The 20817-nt window shown below is 34.4% G+C and overlaps 1 protein-coding gene across 1 annotated transcript in view; it reads right to left on the bottom strand.

The window, feature by feature from the left end:
- Positions 1-2820: 2820 nt before the first annotated feature.
- Positions 2821-20817, bottom strand: part of LOC133338122 (BMP-binding endothelial regulator protein) — a gene marked incomplete at its 5' end in the record, with an annotated part of 38932 nt that continues 20935 nt past the window's right edge. The window contains 4 exons of the mRNA XM_061546308.1: positions 2821-4217; positions 4310-4522; positions 6644-6826; positions 10480-10576. Of these exons, the coding sequence (XP_061402292.1) occupies positions 2821-4217; positions 4310-4522; positions 6644-6826; positions 10480-10576 (1890 nt within the window). The remainder of the gene's footprint in view (positions 4218-4309; positions 4523-6643; positions 6827-10479; positions 10577-20817) is intronic.

Consider the following 20817-nt stretch of genomic DNA (forward strand, 5'->3'; position numbering starts at 1 on the left):
TGATCTACTTTCATATATGAACCAAATTACATGAACCCATACACATGTTATTCTGAAATCTATGCTCATCAATCGAGCAGATTTTGGGTCTTTGCCGTATCACTTATATAAAATCAAGCAAAATTATGTATAGGAGCTATATGCAAATATTTATGGGAGCTATATCGAAATCTGAGCCAATTTCAACAAAACTAAACGCCATGTCATTCTAGACACAATTCGGTAGTCTATGCAAAATTTTGTGTCAATCGGTTAAACTTTGAATGTTTGGTACACCATTTTCCTATAATCGGACGAATATAAGTATGGAAGATATATCGAAATCTTAAAGGATTTCAAAAAAAAAAAAAAAAAATTACACACATTATTCTAATCTCAATCTAATACGTCATGTAAAATATAATTTCAATCGAACAAACATTGGAAGTTTTGTGTACCATTTTATCGAAATCTAAACCGATTTCCAATAAAGTCAACACATCATTCTTGTCGCATAACGGTATGCTGTAAGGATGGATGGATGTCCGAGCCCCCCAACCCTGCGTACGTCTCTGCCCTGCACCGCCGAGTAGAGAAGGGTATAGAAATTTTGCGCGATCTTGTTACTAAATTTCATTGGGATTCCACTATATAGATTTCAGTCATTAAGGTGTAATGATTAAATACATAAAATTCGAAAATTTAAATTTTTGAATATTCCATTTTCAAAACTAGGCCAGCCAGCTGTGAAATGAAATTTCAATCTAGAAACAAAAAACATTAACAGTCATATACAAAACATAAAAATATTGTGTTTTACTAATTTCAATAATAAACAAAATATAAAAAATTAATAAAATTCGAACTTAATAATTAAATTATAAAAATAATATTAATAATTTACAACAAAAGCAATATGCTTTCCATAAACACATTCATTTGTTAATTTTTGGCATATTAAATTCTAGATGATTCATTCAAATGATTATCGCCCTCAATAAATAAAAATTCAATTCAAATATATAAAAATTCTAGGCGATATTTAAAATGGTTCTCAGACGGGGAATAAAATGGGTAAAGAACGAATAAGTCCCTCTTTCTCTCAGAAGAAATATTCCTCTTATAGAGAATAATCTCTTCTGGATGACTTAGGAATTTCATTCTAAAAAAAAACAATCAGTCGTCCGTCGTCAGAGATGAGGATTGCTTTTCTATAGGAAAAATAATCAATTCTGAAAGACTGAAAGTCCCAGATTTCAGGGATGATGAATTGTTTTTCTCTTAAACAAAATCAACTACAGGTGCATTTTTGCAAGAACCCAGTGCCTGGGGAAAATAATACCACACCTCAGATCTGTGGAACGTTTTCGACCAACTGAAGATCGATTAAAGATATTTTATCAGGTGTGTATATGCAGAAGGGGTTCTGGCAATATCTTCAAGCGGGTTTTAAAATATTTCTCAAAAAGTGTTTTTATAGGAAACAAACCGCCTTGAGGAAGATAGGAAGTGTTGTTCCCTAAAAAAAATCAGACTGGAAAAGTTTTGTCAGGCTCCCGTGTTTGAAGTTTTCTTCACAGACCTCAGTGACTCGCGAATTTTTTTCTTTAGATAAAATCAAACCCCAAATTCATAAAATTTATTTTCTATAGAGAAAATCTATATACCAAATCTGCCCATAATATCTAAGGCATTTTTATACAAAAATGTTAAGACTACAGATTCTGGGCAATTTTTCTCAATAGAAAAAGTCATAAAAAAATCAAAAGTAAATTATTTTATAGAAGGCCAAATATTTTATTTGTTTTTAAGAAACCATGGAAATCAAAAAAATGCAATCTCTTCGATTGTAGGTGGCGTATACATCGTGGCAACACTCATACGTCAAAGTAGAAAATTAAATTCTTCATGCAAACCTACTTTTTTAGGCCAGGTCGAATTTTTTTTAACCTCCATCATCATGAGTTGAACACTTTTAGGAAGATTTTCCACCCAATTCGAGCTTTAGATTTGCATTTTACACGACCACTCTTTTTTTAATTTTTTGCAGAAATTTAAAATCTTTGAAGATTATAGGTGGCGTATACGTCATGACAACACCCATCCGTAATGGATGACAATTAACAGCAATTTAAAATTTGTCATGCAAAATTTAAAACAGTTTTTCCATGAAATCAACTCCTTCTTCTATCTTTTTATATATAAAACACCTGAATATACTGTTCAAATTATATATTGAAGAAAACCTGATTTGATGTAGAAGTTTCTGGTATTTCTGGAGCCATAAAGTATAATGTAGTATAGAAAACATGTTTCTATATAAAAACAAATCCAGAGGCAAGGGACCGATTTTTTATGGAACTAATTTTCAAATTTCCCATTTTGGCTATAGAAAAATTAAGCTTCTTATGTAAAAATAGCACAATCAAAAACATTTTTATATAAAAAAATCCTATCTTAGTATCTGAAGATTTTTTTTCGAATGAAAGACCATTTAAATTCCCAATTTTTTCCTATAGAAAAAATAATTTTTTTATATAAAAAATGTTAGAGTCAAAATATTTTTTTTATAAAAAAGACCCCTGTAGTTTTAGTTTTCAAAACTTGACCATAGTATGGGAAGATTTTTTTTTGAAAGAAATATTTTTTTTCCTAAAGAGAACCACTTACAAATTTTAAGAAAATGCCAAAAATGTGAACAAATGAATTTATAGCTATTCGAAAAAAATAAAAATGAAAATAGTTTACAAAACCGATACATAAAATTAATATTTTTTGTTTTTTTTTTTCTTACGCCTCTTCAAACACTCAAAAATTATACATGCGCAGCGCCGACCTCGTCTAATGTAAAGGTGGTGGTGTACGATCGGGCGATTTAGAAATTAGCAAATTTTTCGGTACATGCTTGTTGATGAAATCTCGCTGCAACAGCTGATTATGTTGATGTTGTTGCTCCTCCAGCTTGTGTTTGCGATTTTTTGGCTTCGGTAGATTTTGTAAAAATCGTAAATCTCCATAATAGGGATTTGCTCGTAACATTTTAAGGGTGGTATTAAAATCTCGCTTCCATTGACCATGTGGGCAGGCGGTGGCAGAACGCCAATCAGGCAGACGAACACCCAAACGTTGACATTCCCGGGCATAGGCAGCAAAACTGTCACAATGACACATGCCAGTCGGACAATCGCAAACATCCATTTTACAGGCGTCGTGATAATTTTCCGGATTCACGGTGCTATCACAATCACCGAAGACTTCGGAGACAAGTAGTGGTCGACAGAGGGCATTCGATTTGCGTTGTTTGCAAGTGGGTTCGACAGCTATGTTTTCCTGTTTCCGCGAACATGCCTTGGGTCCTCCAACCTTCCAGGAATTGGCAAAACGCCAAGCTTCGGTGTGATTGACACCATCCCGACTCGTCAGATCATCGCGAGTCCAACCGTTGTAGTTGCCACACAGGCCGCACATGCGATTTTTAAAACTGGATGGTACCGTGACTTGCAGATAATTGTTGCCATCCCACTCAATACTAAGACCCAATTCGGTTTTCAACATAATACTTTCGCTTAGTTTTTCTATGCTGGTAATGGGACCGGAGGAATATGGTAGGGCAACTCGGGTACCATTCACTTTAACCCTTTGTTTTTGACCCAAATTCACACGAATTCCACGCATTTTCAACGTCACAGTTTTGGCCCATGATGAACGTTTGGTTTGACGTCCATCATTAGTTAGACGTATCGAAAAAGTCTTATCATAACAATCAGAGGCGAGTAGATATTTACACGAACCTTGGAAACTGAAAAATTTCCCATCAAAAGTTTTAAAGTGAGGATCACCAAAAACGGTACAGGTTCCAGCAGTTTCAATACATTTTGGGCAACATTCTCCCGGCAGAACTTTTAGTTCCTCATTTGAACGACACTTTACGGCAGGGCAACGCATTTCCGAACATCGTATATTTCCTCCCATGCAACGACATGATCGACATGTATCCACATTCCAGGTGTCATTATTCTGATAAGTCACCCCATTGACAATGCACTCAGATCGGACCTCGGCTGAAATACAGCGTGGACAACAACCATCCATTTCTTGATACTCCGGCGAGCATTCTAAAATGGGGCATGTCTTGCGTTCACAAATACTGGTGCCATTGCTGCAAGTGCAATTGGTGCAACGATCGGGCATAAATTGGATTTTATCGTGGAATATTCTCTTCGTAAAAATGCATTTGCCTGGAAGGAAGAAAAAACAAAAAGGGAAATTAAAATCAAAACTAAAAAAAAACTTAATCCCTGAAATAAATCCCAAAAATTCCCACACTTACCCGTCAATGGCATAAATTCCCTATGTTCCGTACACCGTGGACAACATTCATTCGGTAGCTGTTTCTGCTTCGACACCGGACACTGCAGCACGGGACATGTCTTCTTGGCACAGGTTAGCTGATTATCCTTACATTGACAGACCAAACAACGATCATCGATTGAGGCGACAACCTCTTGGCCTTCCAAAACGATTTGTCCATTTATTTTGCAACCTACAAGAGAGAGAGCCAACAATAACAATAAAATAAATAACAACGGAATTACCCATCTGAATGACTTCTGAACACAAAAGAAGAACAAAATAAACAAAGAATTGCGGAATCATCAACAAGTCTGCACAAGTGAGGACATGTTAAAACATGTTGATTTTTGTTGTGAGTTAATTATGGGTATTTAAGCGGGATAATAACAACACAAGTAGCATGTTTCGGAACGATGTTGGCAATGAATGGCAGGAGAGAAACGTACATGGTCAATACGACTGCATAATGCACTTCGAAAGTAAAATATCGGATCCTATTTTCTGAGGTATTTTTTCTATAGAAAAAAATCAGACCTCAGTTTCTGAGGTGTTTTTATACCCTTCACCGCACTGTGGTGCAGGGTATTATGTCTTTGAGCATATGTTTGTAACATGCAAAGGGAATCGAGATAGACCTATGGTTCCTTTTGAGAATATGCATAGAATCACGTTCTGAGTCGATTTATGCATGTCCGTCCGTCCTTCGATTGATGTTAAATTGTAAACAAAGTACAGGTCGCATTTATAATACGATTTGGCTGAAATTTGGTACAGATCATTTATTTGGCCCAAGGACGAACCCTATTGAAATTGGGAAAAATCGGTTCAGATTTAGATATAGCTCCCATATATATTTTTGTCCGATTTACGGAATTTAGTCCCTGCATATTATTCGATTTTCACGAATTTTGGCATAGCGTACTAAATTAAGTCTAGAATGATGTGTACCAAGTTTCGTGAAAATCGGTTCAGATTTAGATATAGCTCCCATATATAGTTTCGCCCGATTTTAGGTAAATGGTGCACCAAAGTCTCTGAAAATCTATATATTTGCACGAATTTTGGAATAGCGTACTGAATTAAGTTTAGAAAGACGTGTGCTAAGTTTTGTGAAAATCGGTTCAGATTTAGATATAGCTCCTACATATATAGTTTCGCCCGATTTTAGGTAAATGGTACACCAAAGTCCCTGAAAATCTATTGATTTGCATGAATTTTTGCATAGCGTACTGAATTAAGTCTAGAAAGACGTGTGCTAAGTTTCGTTAAAATCGGTTAAGATTTAGATATAGCTCCCAAATATATTTTCGTCCGATTTAATGTAAATGGTGCACCAAAGTCCCTATATATCTTTGGATTTGTACGAAATTTGGCACAGCATAATGAACTAGGTGTAGAATGATGAGGTGTTAAGTTTCCTCAAAATCGGTTCAGATTTATATATAGCTCCCATGTATATTTTCGTCCTATTAAATGTAAATGGTGCACCAAAGTCCTATATATCTTTCGATTTTCGATATTTGGCACAGCGCAATGAATTAGGCCTAGAATGAGTGTGTTAAGTTTCCTGAAAATCGATTTAGATTAAGATATAGCTTCTATATCTGACCAAATGAAAAATTTATTATCGGTTGTAGAATGACATGTTTATGGATCCAATTTCATTCTACTGGTCCTTTAAAAATGCGACGTCTCTTAGGATTCCTCTGTTGAATGTACCCACAGTGGTGAAGGGTATCATACAGTCGGCCCCATCCGACTTTACTACTTCCCTTACTGGTTTTTCAGATTTCTTAAAAAAATTCTCAGATACGGATTCAGAATGTCTTTTTTTCATTCTGTCTATTGAATCGAAAATATCCACTTTATTTACGGTAGTGCAACATCTGAATACCAAGCATTTATTTCAAATTGTGAAATCACGTTTTCAATGTTCTCCTTGTTTCATTTAATGTTTTTTCAGTAGTTTTTGTTTGCTGAATAAACGAAATCAGCAAAAAAATATCAGACAATGTCATTCAAGACCACACAAAGAATTTTTGTCGGTCATTCATGGCGGCTAAGGAAGGAGTTAAATGTTTGAACATTTGTTTATATTGTGTATTTATGTTTATCGAAAACCCGTAACAGAACATGATGTTTCTTTATCAAACAACTTGTATTTTTTTTTTTGATATAAATAAATAATAAAATTTATAAAATGAAACATAAATAAGAGCCTGGTTTTATTTCAATTTTTTTCTATGTTTCATTCAAACAATTTTTTCCTATTGTATAAGAGTATAAGTGCTCGATTTTGTTATATACTCACCTTGACAGGATGGACAACACTCGCCCGGTCTTGGTTTCATCAATTGACTACCATCACACTGTGTATAGCATTTCATTTCTGTTGCTGTCACAACACCGCCAACACATTTGTATGATTTACAAGGATTCAGGGGATCAGTCCATTCAGCACCACTCGCATATTGTTTACCAAGGAACATGCAACCTACAATGCGATAAAATAGAAAAATGAAAAGCAAATGCAGAGAGTGTATCTTAACAATATTGGAAATATAAAAAGAGAACTAAATAAAAGGCGAAAAAAATCATTAGATATGAGGAAAAGTTCCTTGAAGACATATTAAAAAAATCAATTAGCAAGGACACATTACTACTGACGGATGATTTTTATTTCATAGAAAAGAAAAATGATTTTTGTCCTAAAGATTAAAAAAAAAAAAACAGAAGTTGTTCATAAAAAATCCTCAGGGCGAATGACATATATTTATAATTAAAAAAAAACGACGTTAAGTCCGGCCTTTTCTAATTTTGTATACCAAGAGGTGGGTATTAAAAATACCTGAAATCATTTAGGACGTTTGATAAGAAAAATTGAAATGCAATGTTTGCCAAAAATATCAGTACTTCGGATGTGGTGGAGTCGTCCTCTTGGTTTTCTAGTTTCTCAAAGGGGATAAAATGGACTCACAACTTTATTTTTGGCTGTTTTTCTGGTCGCTCTACAGCCACAATTATGACCCGAACTTTACGAAATTTTACATTGACCTCGTAAAGATAATAGGTTGTACAAAGTTTGGTTCAAATCGGACATTCCATTTGCCTGATATTGGATATATAAATATTGAAAATGTTGACCCTTTGTGGGAAGGTACCAGAAGGAGTGGACCAATAGATTCCATCTTCGAAATTGATTTAGACTTGGTAAAGATAATAGGTTGTGCAATGTTTGGTTCAAATCGGACATTCCATTTGCCTGATATTGGATTTATAAATATTGAAAATGTTGACCATTTTGTGGGGAGGTACAAGAAAGAGTGGACCAATAGGTCCCATCTTCATACTTGATGTATGCTTGGTTAAGTGAATATGTTGTACAAAGTTTGGTTCAAATAGGATCGTCCGTTCGCTTGGTATTATAAAATAATTTTATAGCGCAATTTTTACCTTTTTGTGGGAGGAGTGGACCGATATTCCCCATCTTGGAACTTGAACTAAGTTTGGAAGAAATAATAAGATGTGCAAAGTTTGAATGAAATCGATTATTTCCATCGAAAGGTATCGTGTGCACCAGCCAGTTGGAAAGATAGATAGACGGACAACGGAAGGACGGACGGGCATTCGTAACGGACGGATGGACATTTCTGAAACGGATTTGGTCCAAATACAACATGGGGTTTAAAACCAATATTTCGATAACGCACATTTTCACTGTATCAAATGTATATACCCTCATTAGCCGTAAGGCTGAGGGTATAAAAATATGCCCTCAGTGAATTAGGATATCAAATTTCTACTTAAGGTATTGAGAATACCGAGGATAATACGAGATAGATTATGCATAGAACCACTTTCTGAGTCGATTTATGCATGTCAGTCCCTCTGTCTGTCCATGTTAAATTGTAAACAAAGTATAGATCGCATTTATGATACGAATTGATTAAATTTGGCGTAGCTCATTTATTTGCCCCATGTACAAACCCTTTTGAAATTGTTGAAAATCGGTTCAGATTTAGATATAGCTCCCGTATATTGTTTCGTCCGATTTTATGTAAATGGTATACCAATGTCCCTATATATCTTTCGATTGGCACGAAATTTGGCATGGTGTTCTGAATTAAGTCTAGAATGATGTGTGTTAAGTTTCGTAAAAATCGGTTCAAATTTAGATATAGCCCCCATATATATTTTCGACCGATTTAAGATAAATGGGACACCAAAATCTCTATATATCTTTCGATTTGCGCGAAATTCCGCTCAGAGTAATTAATTACGTCTAGAATGATTTGTGTCAAGTTTCGTAAAAATCGGTTCAGATTTAAATGCAACTCGCATATATATTTCCGTCCGATTTAAGGTAAATGGTGTACCAAAGTCCCGATATATCTTTCGATTTGCATGAAATTTCGAGAAGCGTATTGAATTAGGTCTAAAGTTAAGTTTTGTGAAAATCGGTTCAGATTTAGATATAGCTTCCTATATGTATTTTTATTTGCACGAAGTTTGGCATAGCGTACTGAATTAATTCTAGAATGATGTGTGTCAAGTTTCGTAATAATCGTTTCAGATTTAGATATAACTCGCATATATATTTTCGTCCGATTTAAGGCGAATGGTGTACTAAAGTCCCGATATATCTTTCGATTTGCATGAAATTTAGAGCAGCGTATTGAATTAGATCTAGAATGATGTGTGTTAAGTTTCGTGAAAATCGGTTCAGATTTCGATATAGCTCTCATATATATTTTCGTCCGATTTTAGATAATAAGTGCACAAAAGTCTCTATATGTCTTTCTATTTGCACGAAATTTGGCATAACGTACTGAATTGAGTCTAGAGCGATGTGTGTGAAATTTCGTGAAAATCGGTTCAGATTTCGATATAGCTCTCATATATATTTTCGTCCGATTTTAGGTAATTAGTGCTCCAAAGTCCCTTTATATTCTTGGATTTGCACGAAATTTGGCATAGCGTACAGAATTGAGTCTAGAATGATGAACGGTGAGTTTCGGAAAAATCGGTTAAGATTTCGATATAGCTCTGATATATATTTTCGACAGATTTTATGTAAATGGTGTACCAAAGTCCCTATATATCCTTCGATTTGCACGACATTTGGCATAGGTACTAAAGTAGGTCGAGAATGATGTGTGCTAAGTTTCGTGAAAATCGGATAAATGGTACATCAAAGTCCCTGTATATCTTTCGATTTGCACGAAATTTGGTGTAGCGCACTGAATTGTGTCTAGAATTACATATGTTAAGTTTCGTGCAAAACGGTTCAGATTTAGATATAGCTCCCAAAAAATGTTCGTCCGATTTTATGTAAATGGTGCACCAAAGTCCCTATATATTCTTCGATTTTCACGAAATTGGCATGGCGTACAAAGTTAATTCTAGAATGATGTGTGTTTATCTTTCGATTTCACGAAATATCTTTCGATTTCACGAAATTTGGCATGACGTACTAAATTAAAATCGGTTCAGATTTTAATAAAGCTCATATATTTCCATCCGATTTATTGTAAATGTTGCACCAGAATCCCTATATATGTTCCGATTTCCACCGTATTTGGAGTCTAGTCCGATTTTAGGTAAATGGTACCCCAAACTCCTAATGTTTGTCCGATTAACACGAAATGTTGCACAACGTACCATAAATATTTCGAACGGGTGTCTGATTGAGATTATATTTTTAACAATGCGGCATACTGATTCGCGTGTATCATGTTTGGTATAAATCTGATTGAAATTTAATTTAGCAAATGCTGACATGACATGAAATTGTTAGGATACATATATATAATACACATATAGTGGTGAAGGGTATCATATAATCGGCCCAGTCCGACTTTGCTACTTTCCACTGTTTTTTTTTTTTTTGTATTTTTTTGGCATTCCTTGTTCATGGAGGGTGAAAAACACCTCAGGCCCTATTTTGTTATTGTGAAGATTGTATTTTCTATGGAAGGGGCTATAATTTAGAATTTTTAAAGGTTGCGCCCACTTTTAAAGGTATTTTGAAGGAAATATGCGACTATTTCCACCGAAGTGGTTGTAATTTGGGTTCTTGGATTATGAAAACCATCTCAGAAAATTTTTAATATAGCTTCATGCTTTTTTTACTAGTTTTGTAATTACCTTTACATTTATTGCAGCAAGCATCCGAGGTCTTCTTTTCCAACAGATAACAATCATCGATGGGAGGGCATTTATCTTCACATTTTACAAAGCCATTCTGAAATTAAAGAAGAAATAACTATTAATTAATTTCAGTTTCGGTTAATTTTTTGTACAATAATTTTGATAATATTACATTCAGAATTTAATTATACAAAATTGATATTCATTGGTCTAACAAGGTTCGGGTAATTTTGGACCTAAAAAATACGTAAAATATAAATGTTCCTTTATTTGAGAGCGATTTAAAAATTGGAAAATCCAGAATTTGAAAATGGGGTAGCACCTTTATAAAAAAAACCGTTTTTAATGCCAATCCGCATTAGAAAAACGAATTTAAAGGTTTTGTGAATGGAATGACAAAAATTCGTTGCGATATTCGAATTAATATACAATTTAGGAAATGTGGAGTTGACATTTCATACTGTCTTATAACCGATATCTGAGCATTTGGTCTCCTTTTTCTGTGACCCATTCGACCACATGTGATTAATTTGTTGTTGTTGTTCATGTTGCCAAATATTGTTGCATTATAATCGAAATCTTAAAATATACATTTAAAATTATTATTTACCACCACCACCAAGCCTTTGGGCCAAAATATTTGTGTTATTTTTTTTTTGCAATTTAGATATTTTCAGAATTCATGTGCACTTAATTCTGATACCTTGCAATCAAAAAATAGCCATTACATTTTCACACGAACCCAAACTCCGAATGAACAAAAAACCACAAAAACCAATGAATTTTAAAAAACCAAAAAAAAAAAAAAAAAATATTTAGATAATGTGAATAGCCTACATGAAATAATTTTCGCAAACGAAAATCGAAAATAACAAGAACAACAACAAATTTTTATTACCCCACATAAAATTGTGTATTTAAACATAAGCACAGAAAAAAAGTTGTGTTTAAATCATAATATCAAATAATTTGTTTTGCTGTAAATAGCCAACAAAATGTAAGCTTTACAACATCAACAGCAACAACAACCACCGAGTACGTAGTAGTACATTGGCCCATAAAACTACTGAAATTTAATTTTTTCGCTACAAACTAAACAAATCAGCATAAAAACTCATAAATTTTGGAGCTGCGAAAAAAAATGCAATATCAACAACAACAAAATTCGCAAAAAAAAAAATGTGTTAAAAGTACTGGCCTAGGTGTTGCATAGGTTGCTGTTATCTGTTTATTATGGTTACATGCCACCGTGTAGAGCGCGGTTGGCAAAGCGATAGATTTTCATTTTTTTTTTTGTTAAAAACGGCCTTAGACGCACTTCATTTAATTTTGAAAAAAAACTTAAAGTCGTTTTCTAACAAATTTAAGGCGTTAGATTAAGAGTTTTGGTTTTAGTGGATGGAAATACTTCGAAAAAATATATAAGGGAGGGTCGATTACATTCATAAATAAAAAACCAATACGGAAAGTAGTAAAGTCGGACGGAGGCGACTATATGATACCCTTCACCACTTTGGGTATATTCAACAGATGAATCCTACCACACGTCGCATTTTTAAATGTAAAAAAAATGAAATTGGATCAATAAACATGTCATTCTGCAATTCAATTTTCGCCAATTTTCGTGCAAACCGAAAGATATTAGGGAACTTTGGTACAACATTTACCTTAAATCGGACGAAAATATATATGGGAGCTATATCTAAATCTGAACCGATTTTCAGGAAACTTAACACACATCATTCTAGGTCTAATTAATTACGCTGTGCCAAATTTCGTGCAAATCGAAAAATATATAGGGACTTTGGTGCGCCATTTACATATTAAATCGGACGAAAATATATATGGAAGCTAAATCTAAATCTGAACCGATTTTCAGGAAACTTAACACACATCATTCTAGGACTTATTCATTACGCTGAGCTAAATTTCGTGCATCGAAATCGAAAGGTATATGGGGATTTTGGTGCACCATTTACATTCACTCGGACGAAAATATATTTGGGAGCTATATCTAAATCTGAACCGATTTTCAGAAAACTTAACACACATTATTCTATACCTAATTTATTACAAATCGAAAGATATATAGGGACTGTGGTGCACCGTTTACATTAAATCGGACGAAAATATATTTGGGAGCTATATCTAAATCTGAACACATTTTACCAATTTCAATAAGGTTCGTCCTTGGGCCAAATAAGTGACCTGTGCCAAATTTCATCCAAATCGGATAATAAGTGCGACCTGTACTTTGTTCACAAAAATACGTGGACGGACGAACGGACAGACGGACATGCATAAATCGACTCAGAAAGTGATTATATGCATATTCTCAAAAGGAACCATGGGTCTATCTCGATTATTTTTGCCTGTTACAAACATATGCACAAAGACATAATACCCTGTACCACAGTGTGGTTAAGGGTATAATGAGTTCCATTTTTAATATCTTTTTATTTTCCAATATTTCCCACATTATAGGACCCTCTGTCGTCGAAGTTTGTATTCGAAACATTTGAGCCTTCTTATGGTCATTTTTAAAAACGCTACCATCCACTGTCCTACCAAAATCTAAGATTTTCCCTAAACACATGTGTATTCACATTTGAAAAAAATAGTTTTTTTTTGGTTGTCGATCGGTAACCATAAGCGTTTCGTTCGTTCATTTCGTTACCTCGTTTAATAAGATTTATGCAAATTGCAAATACGATTTTTGTTTCTCGAATTTCGTCGTCATCGTCGGCGGCTTCGTCGCCGTTAAACAAAAACCCCATAAATAAAATTTGATAGATGCCTAGTTTTATGTCTTAAGTAATATGCAATGAAAACTGATAAGAAACACGGCACTTTACCACACCGTGCCGAAAATCGCCAATAAATTATGTTTATATTTATTATGATTGGATATGTTTTATTTCATAATTAAATCTAGTTAATGTTGTGGATTAAATATCGGGCGAAAACATAAAAAAACACACTAAATACAAATTTTCAAATGTAATAAATTATAAAATTTGTAAGGGAGATAAATAATATATATACATATTTTCTTTAGGAATTGACTAAAACGAAAATATTGAAATTTTTTTTGGAGAACAACAAAGGCATACAATTTTATAAAAAAAACCAGTAAGGAAATTAGTAAAGTCGGACGGGGCCGACTATATGATACCCTTAACCACTTTGGGTATATTCAACAGATGAATACTTACAAACGTCGCATTTCTAAAGGACCAGTAAAATGAAATTAGATCCATAAACATGTCATTCTGCAACCGATACAAAATTTTTCATTTGATTATTTGGTAACAGAATATATAAATCAAGCTATATCTAAATCTGAACCGATTTCAGGAAACTTAACACACATCATTCTAGACCTAATTCATTACGCTGTGCCAAATTTCGTGAAAACCGAAAGATATTAATGGACTTTGATACACCATTTACCTTAAATCGGACGAAAATATATATGGGAGCTATATCATAATCTGAACCGATTTTCAGGAAACTTAACACACATCATTCTATACTTAATTCATTACGCTGTGCCAAATCGAAAGATATATAGAGACTTTGGAGCACCATTTAAATTAAATCGGGACTTTGGTGCACCATTTACATCAAATCGGACGAAAATATATATGGGAGCTATATCAAAATCTGAACCGATTTTCAGGAAACTTAACACACATCATTCTATATCTAAATCATTACGCTGTGCCAAATTTCGTGCAAATCGAGAGATATATAGGGACTTTGGTGCACCATTTACATTAAATCGGACGAAAATATAAATGGGAGCTATATCTAAATTTGATACGATTTTAAGGAAACAACACACATCATTCTTGAACTAATTTATTACGCTTTGCCAAATTTCGTGCAAATCGAAAGATATATAGAGACTTTGGAGCACCATTTACATTAAATCGGGACTTTGGTGCACCATTTACATCAAATCGGACGGAAATATATATGGGAGCCATATCTAAATCTGAACCGATTTTTCCCAATTTCAATATGGTTCGTCCTTGGGCCAAATAAGTGACCTATGCCAAATTTCATCCAAATCGGATCATAAATGCAACCTGTACTTTGTTTACAATTTAACATGGGCAGACAGACGGACGGACTTGCATAAATCGATTCAGAAAGTGATTCTATGCATATTCTCAAAAGGAACCATATGTCTATCTCGTTTTCTTTTGCCTGTTACAAATATATGGACACAGACATAATACCATGTACCACAGTGTGGTGAAGGGTATAAACATTTGTTGAAAACCAATAAGGCGTGAATTTTTAAAAATAAATTTTTGTTGCAGGCCAACAAGTCGTGGATATTTGCAAAAATATTTTTTGAAGACCAAGGGTTGGATTTCACACTGTGGTCCAGGGTATTATGTCTTTGTGCATATGTTTGTAACAGGAAAAAGGAATCGAGATAGACCCATGGTTCCTTTTAACAATATGCATAGAATCACTTTCTGAGTCGATTTACGCATATCCGCCCATGTATTTTTGTTAACAAAGTGCAGGTCGCATTTATAATCCGATTTGGATGAAATTTGGCCCAAGACGAAACCTATTGAAATTGAAGAGAATCGGTTCAGATTTAGATATAGCTCCCATATATAGTTTCGTCCGATTTTAGGTAAATAATGCACCAAACTCCCAATACTTGTTTCATTAGGACAAAATTTTGCATAGAGTACTGAATCATGATAAGACTGATATCTGCGAAGTTTTGTTAAAATCGGTTCTGATTTAGATATAGTTCCCATATATGGTTTCGTCCAATTTTATGTGAATAATGCACCAAACTCCCAATATTTGTCCAATTGAGACAAAATTTTGCATAGAGTTCTGAATTGGGTCCAGACTGTCTGTGAGGTTTTGTTAAAATCGGTTCTGATTTAGATATATCTCCCATATATAGTTTCGTCCGATTTTATGTGAATAATGCACCAAACTCCCAATATTTGTCTGATTTAGTAAAATTTAGCATAGCGTATGCTATTGACAGAAAAATAATGCGTGATAAGGTTTGTTGAAATCGGTTCAGATTTTGATATAGGTCTTATATATAGTTTCGTTGGATTTTATGTAAATGGTGGTTACACGAAAGTTGGCAGAGGGTATTAAAATGAATATAGTGAATACAAAAAAAATACATATGGTGTATGCAACGGTTACTCAATTAGGTCCATGTGTTTATATATAGCTCCCATACATAATTTGACTCGATTTCATACAAATGGTACACCAATGAATCCAAGTCTGTCCCTTTGACATGTAATTTTTCATTGATTTCAGAATGGTATGTGTATGGGGTTTTTCAATTGGTTCAAATATCTATCTAGATAACACGTTTAATTTCGCCCGAAACAAGATATCTACAGGATATTGTAGATATTAACATCTCTTGTATGTACCCAAAGTGGTGAAGGGTATCATATAATCGGCCGCGTCTGACTTTTGAACTTTCCTTACTGGTTTTTATTTTGGAATATATATTTATTTTAAAGTTTTGTAAGGCACAAATGTCCTTAAATAAATATATATGAAATAATCCACTCTCATACAAATAATTGTTATGTAAAGAATATACCATATTGTAAAACTTATTTTTAATAATAATTATGCCAACAATGTCCTCCAAAAATTAATCGAACACACAACCGAACACACACACTTTTCTTTTTTTCTGCCAAGTGTTTATAGTACATGTCAATTTGTTATGATTTATGAAAAAAAAATCATAACGAAAAAATTTTCCATGTTACCTACGGACAGACGTCCCATAACCCCCTGATCGAAAATGTTGATCATGGTTTATGATCTAGTTGTGGTTATTGTTGAGTAAGTGAGTTTGTGTGTGTGTGTGTGCGTTGTTTTTCATTATTCTATATCATTAATGAATGCCTCAAGGTGATCTAGACACAACAAATAACAATGAAATGGCAACAAAAATACTACAAAAACAACAAAACCATCAAAAACAAAATAATAATAATAATAATAATGAAAAATATCGAAATTAGAACAAAACCTCAAAAAATATAAAAAACATATTTTCCTTCAAAGTGGTACACACACAGACAATAAAAATAAGCCCAAAGTATTTTATCTGAATCACAAAAATTGTTTTTATTTTTTTGAGAGAAAAATGAATAAATTTCTTAAAACCAAAAAAATATATATGTTAAATTATGCATATTTATGCAACGAAATCACCACAAAAAAATACACATTGCCATTGAGCTATTTTTTCCATTGGCACCGCCACCACCATCAAAACACTCCATCACTATGGCAGGCAGCCAGTCAGTCAATCAGAAAACTACTAGACCTCAATCACTTGCATACTAGTATAATGGTTACGAATTATGAAATTGAGAATTAAATGAAAAAAATTATTACAAATAATTGCATTGGCCTAAAATGGCGGCTTAATCGAGGCTGATGGAAAGGAAAGAGTTATGGAAGTTAACTTCTACAAATATATACTTCAACGGTTCTAAAATGTTGACATTCGTATGCTTCTCGATATGGACCAGAAATTATGCCGTTCAGCTCTACAAATAAATAAAAACTGTTTTCAGCTCAGATTTCTTTAAGATTGCCTACAGCTCATGCTCTTATAAAGAGGCTCCCTATTTCAGGTCGATATTGAAAAATTCCTCCTCCTTTTTTATTTGCCTGAAATGGCGACTTAAGCTAGGCTGATGCTAAGGATATAGTCACAGAAGTTAACTTCTATAAATATATAATTCAACGGTTCTAAAATGTAGCCATTCGTATGCTTCCCGATATGGACCAGAAATTATGCCGTTCAGCTCAACAAATAAATAACTGTTTTCAGCTCAGATTTCTTTAAGATTGCCTACAGTTCGTGCTCTTATAAAGAGGCTTCCTATTTCAGGTCGATATTGAAAAAATCCTCCTTTAAAGACTGCCATGGGGTTGTTTCTGAATCACGAACTTCAGTTTGTCAAAGACGTCTATTAAAACTCCCCTCAGTTTGTCTGAGGCCCTGTTTTATCAATTCAGCTCTTCAGACTCTAAAAGACTCATTAAACTTCAGGCGGTCTATGAAAGGGCTTCCTAACCTTCAGGCGATATATAAAAGACCCCCTGCTTCAGCTCGATTATGAAATACTCTCTGCTTCAGGCCTTCTATGAAAGACTCCCTGCTTCAGGTCTTCAATGAAAGACTCTCTGCTTCACCTCGTTTATGAAAGACTCTCTGCTTCAGGTCTTCTATGAAAGACTCTCTGCTTCATGTCTTCTATGAAAGACTCTCTGCTTCAGGTCTTCTATGAAAGACTCTCTGCTTCAGGTCTTCTATGAAAGACTCTCTGCTTCAGGTCATCTATGAAGACTCTCTGCTTCAGGTCTTCTATGAAAGACTCTCTGCTTCAGGTCTTCTATGAAAGAATCTCTGCTTCAGGTCTTCTATGAAAGACTCTCTGCTTCAGCTCATTTATGAATGACTCCCTGCTTCAGCTCGTTTATGAAAGACTCTCTGCTTCAAGTCTTATATGAAAGACTCTCTGCTTCAGGTCTTCTCTCTGCTTCAGGTCTTTTATGAAAGACTCTCTGCTTCAGGTCTTCTATGAAAGACTCCCTACAGCTCGTCTATGAAAGACTCCCTTCAGCTCGTCTATGAAACACTCCCTTCAGCTCGTCGATAGAGCCTCCCTTCAGCTCGTCTATTGATACTCCCATCAGCTCCTCTATAGAGTCTATCAGACTCCGTGGTTCAGTTGTTCTATAAAAGACTCCTTGCCTTTCAGCTCTTCTATAAAACCACTGCACGTCTTCTAAAGTCTTCTATGAAAGACTCTCTGCTTCAGGTCTTCTATGAAAGACTCTCTGCTTCAGGTCTTTTATGAAAGACTCTCTGCTTCAGGTCTTCTATGAAAGACTCCCTTCAGCTCGTCTATGAAAGACTCCCTTCAGCTCGTCGATAGAGCCTCCCTTCAGCTCGTCGATAGAGCCTCCCTTCAGCTCGTCTATAGATACTCCCATCAGCTCCTCTATAGAGTCTCTCAGACTCCGTGGTTCATTTGTTCTATAAAAGACTCCTTGCCCTTCAGCTCTTCTATAAAACCATGGCACATCTAACTAAAGACCCCCTTTTCAGATTTATTGCTTACAATGGCTAGGGTATTAACAAAGCAACTAATTATGTGTTATTTTAATAAATCGTTTGCCAAAAAAATACAATCAATTGTCTTTACTATTATTCGAATTTTTGTGTAATTATTTTTTTTTTCGCTAAAATTATTAAGAGCTTGACTTCGAGTATTATTATGAATAGTCGGACGTAGATATGCGGTGGAACGAATAGTATTTTTGCTTTAGAGTTGATCGATTACCGCAAACAAGTCAACAAAAAAACCAAGAGTACAAAGATTATTTATAAGCTTAAAAATGTATTAAAAACCCCATTGCAACAACAATAACAACAAACACTTGCTAAATGGGCAAAAACCTATGTTAGCTGAGCACCCATAGCATTGCAGCGGAGGCAACAGCAATTGCATTGCAAAGCAATGCTTTTTAAACTTGAGAATTTGAAATAGTTTTTGCACCTGACTACTACTGAATGCTCCAAATCTAACGAGTACAGCGGCAACGACGATGAAAACAAACAACCTCCAAAGATCTCTAGAGCAGACCAGATCAGACCAGACGTACAATCAACAGATAAACCAAAACGATCGACATTGCTATTGCAATACGACGGCGGCAACAACATACAAACTTTAAGCAGCAACCAACAACCATCAACTGCAATTGGCAATTTGTTGTTGTTGTTTTTGGTTTAGTTTTTATGTTGGCTCTAAGCCTGACTTTGTTGCGGCCTGGTGAAACCATAATTAAGCGTTGAAATTCATAGCAAAGTCATAATAAATTAAAAACGACAGTTGTTTAAGATTACAAATGTACTGGCCCGGTCGATCGAACGGCCGGCGGACCGGCCAGCCATACAGAGAAATCTTCAAAATATTGAACAAGTGTTCAATTGTGATTATCTAGCAAAAGGGGGATGGGATGGGGCAGGACAATCATTGATTTGTTTGGAATGTGAAAAATCTAAGCTAATTTGAGTTTTTGGTTAATAATACAATTAAAATTGTATGGAATTATTTTTTTAAAGATAAGAGATTCTTATGGGAGCTTCAACAAAAAGTTAGTAGAAAATTCCCGAAAGGAAATTTAAAATATATTTGAAAACGTCCTCGCCTAATTGCTATTCTAAAAATAAAGCCTTCCTTCAACTTGTCCAACTCGCCTTTAGAGCCTCCTTTCAATTCCTCTTTATATCCTAACTTCAGCTCGTCGATAGAGATTCCCTTTAGCTCGTCTATAGAGACTACCTTCAGCTCTTCTATAGAGACTACCTTCAGCTCTTCTATAGAGACTACCTTCAGCTCGTATATAGAGACTCCCTTCAGATCTTCTATAGAGACTCCCTTCAGCTTGTCTATAAAATATATTTATTAAGTAGGTATTAAAAAAACCCACGCCTTAGGAGACCTTGAAAAATATTTTTTTTTAAAACCCACGCCTTAGGAGACCTTGAAAAATATTTTTTTAAAAAACCCACACCTTAGGAGACCTTGAGAAATATTTTTTTTTAAAAACCCACGCCTTAGGAGACCTTGAAAAATATTTTTTTTTAAAACCCACGCCTTAGGAGACCTTGAAAAATATTTTTTTAAAAAACCCACACCTTAGGAGACCTTGAGAAATATTTTTTTAAAAAACCCACGCCTTAGGAGACCTTGAAAAATATTTATTAAAAAACCCACGCCTTAGGAGACCTTGAAAAATATTTATTAAAAAACCCACGCCTTAGGAGACCTTGGAAATTATTTTTTAAAAAACCCACGCCTTAGGAGACCTTGAAAAATATTTTTGAAAAAACCCACGCCTTAGGAGACCTTGAAAAATATTTATTAAAAAACCCACGCCTTAGGAGACCTTGAAAAATATTTATTAAAAAACCCACGCCTTAGGAGACCTTGAAAAATATTTATTAAAAAACCCACGCCTTAGGAGACCTTGAAAAATATTTATTAAAAAACCCACGCCTTAGGAGACCTTGAAAAATATTTATTAAAAAACCCACGCCTTAGGAGACCTTGAAAAATATTTATTAAAAAACCCACGCCTTAGGAACCTTGAAAAATATTTATTAAAAAACCCACGCCTTAGGAGACCTTGAAAAATATTTATTAAATAACCCACGCCTTAGGAGACCTTGAAAAATATTTATTAAATAACCTACGCCTTAGGATACCTTGAAAAATATTT

Source organism: Musca vetustissima, unplaced genomic scaffold (assembly GCF_032173495.1).
Source record: "Musca vetustissima isolate MV318-11 ecotype Yass unplaced genomic scaffold, APGP_CSIRO_Mvet_v1 utg39868, whole genome shotgun sequence".
NCBI lineage: Eukaryota > Metazoa > Arthropoda > Insecta > Diptera > Muscidae > Musca > Musca vetustissima.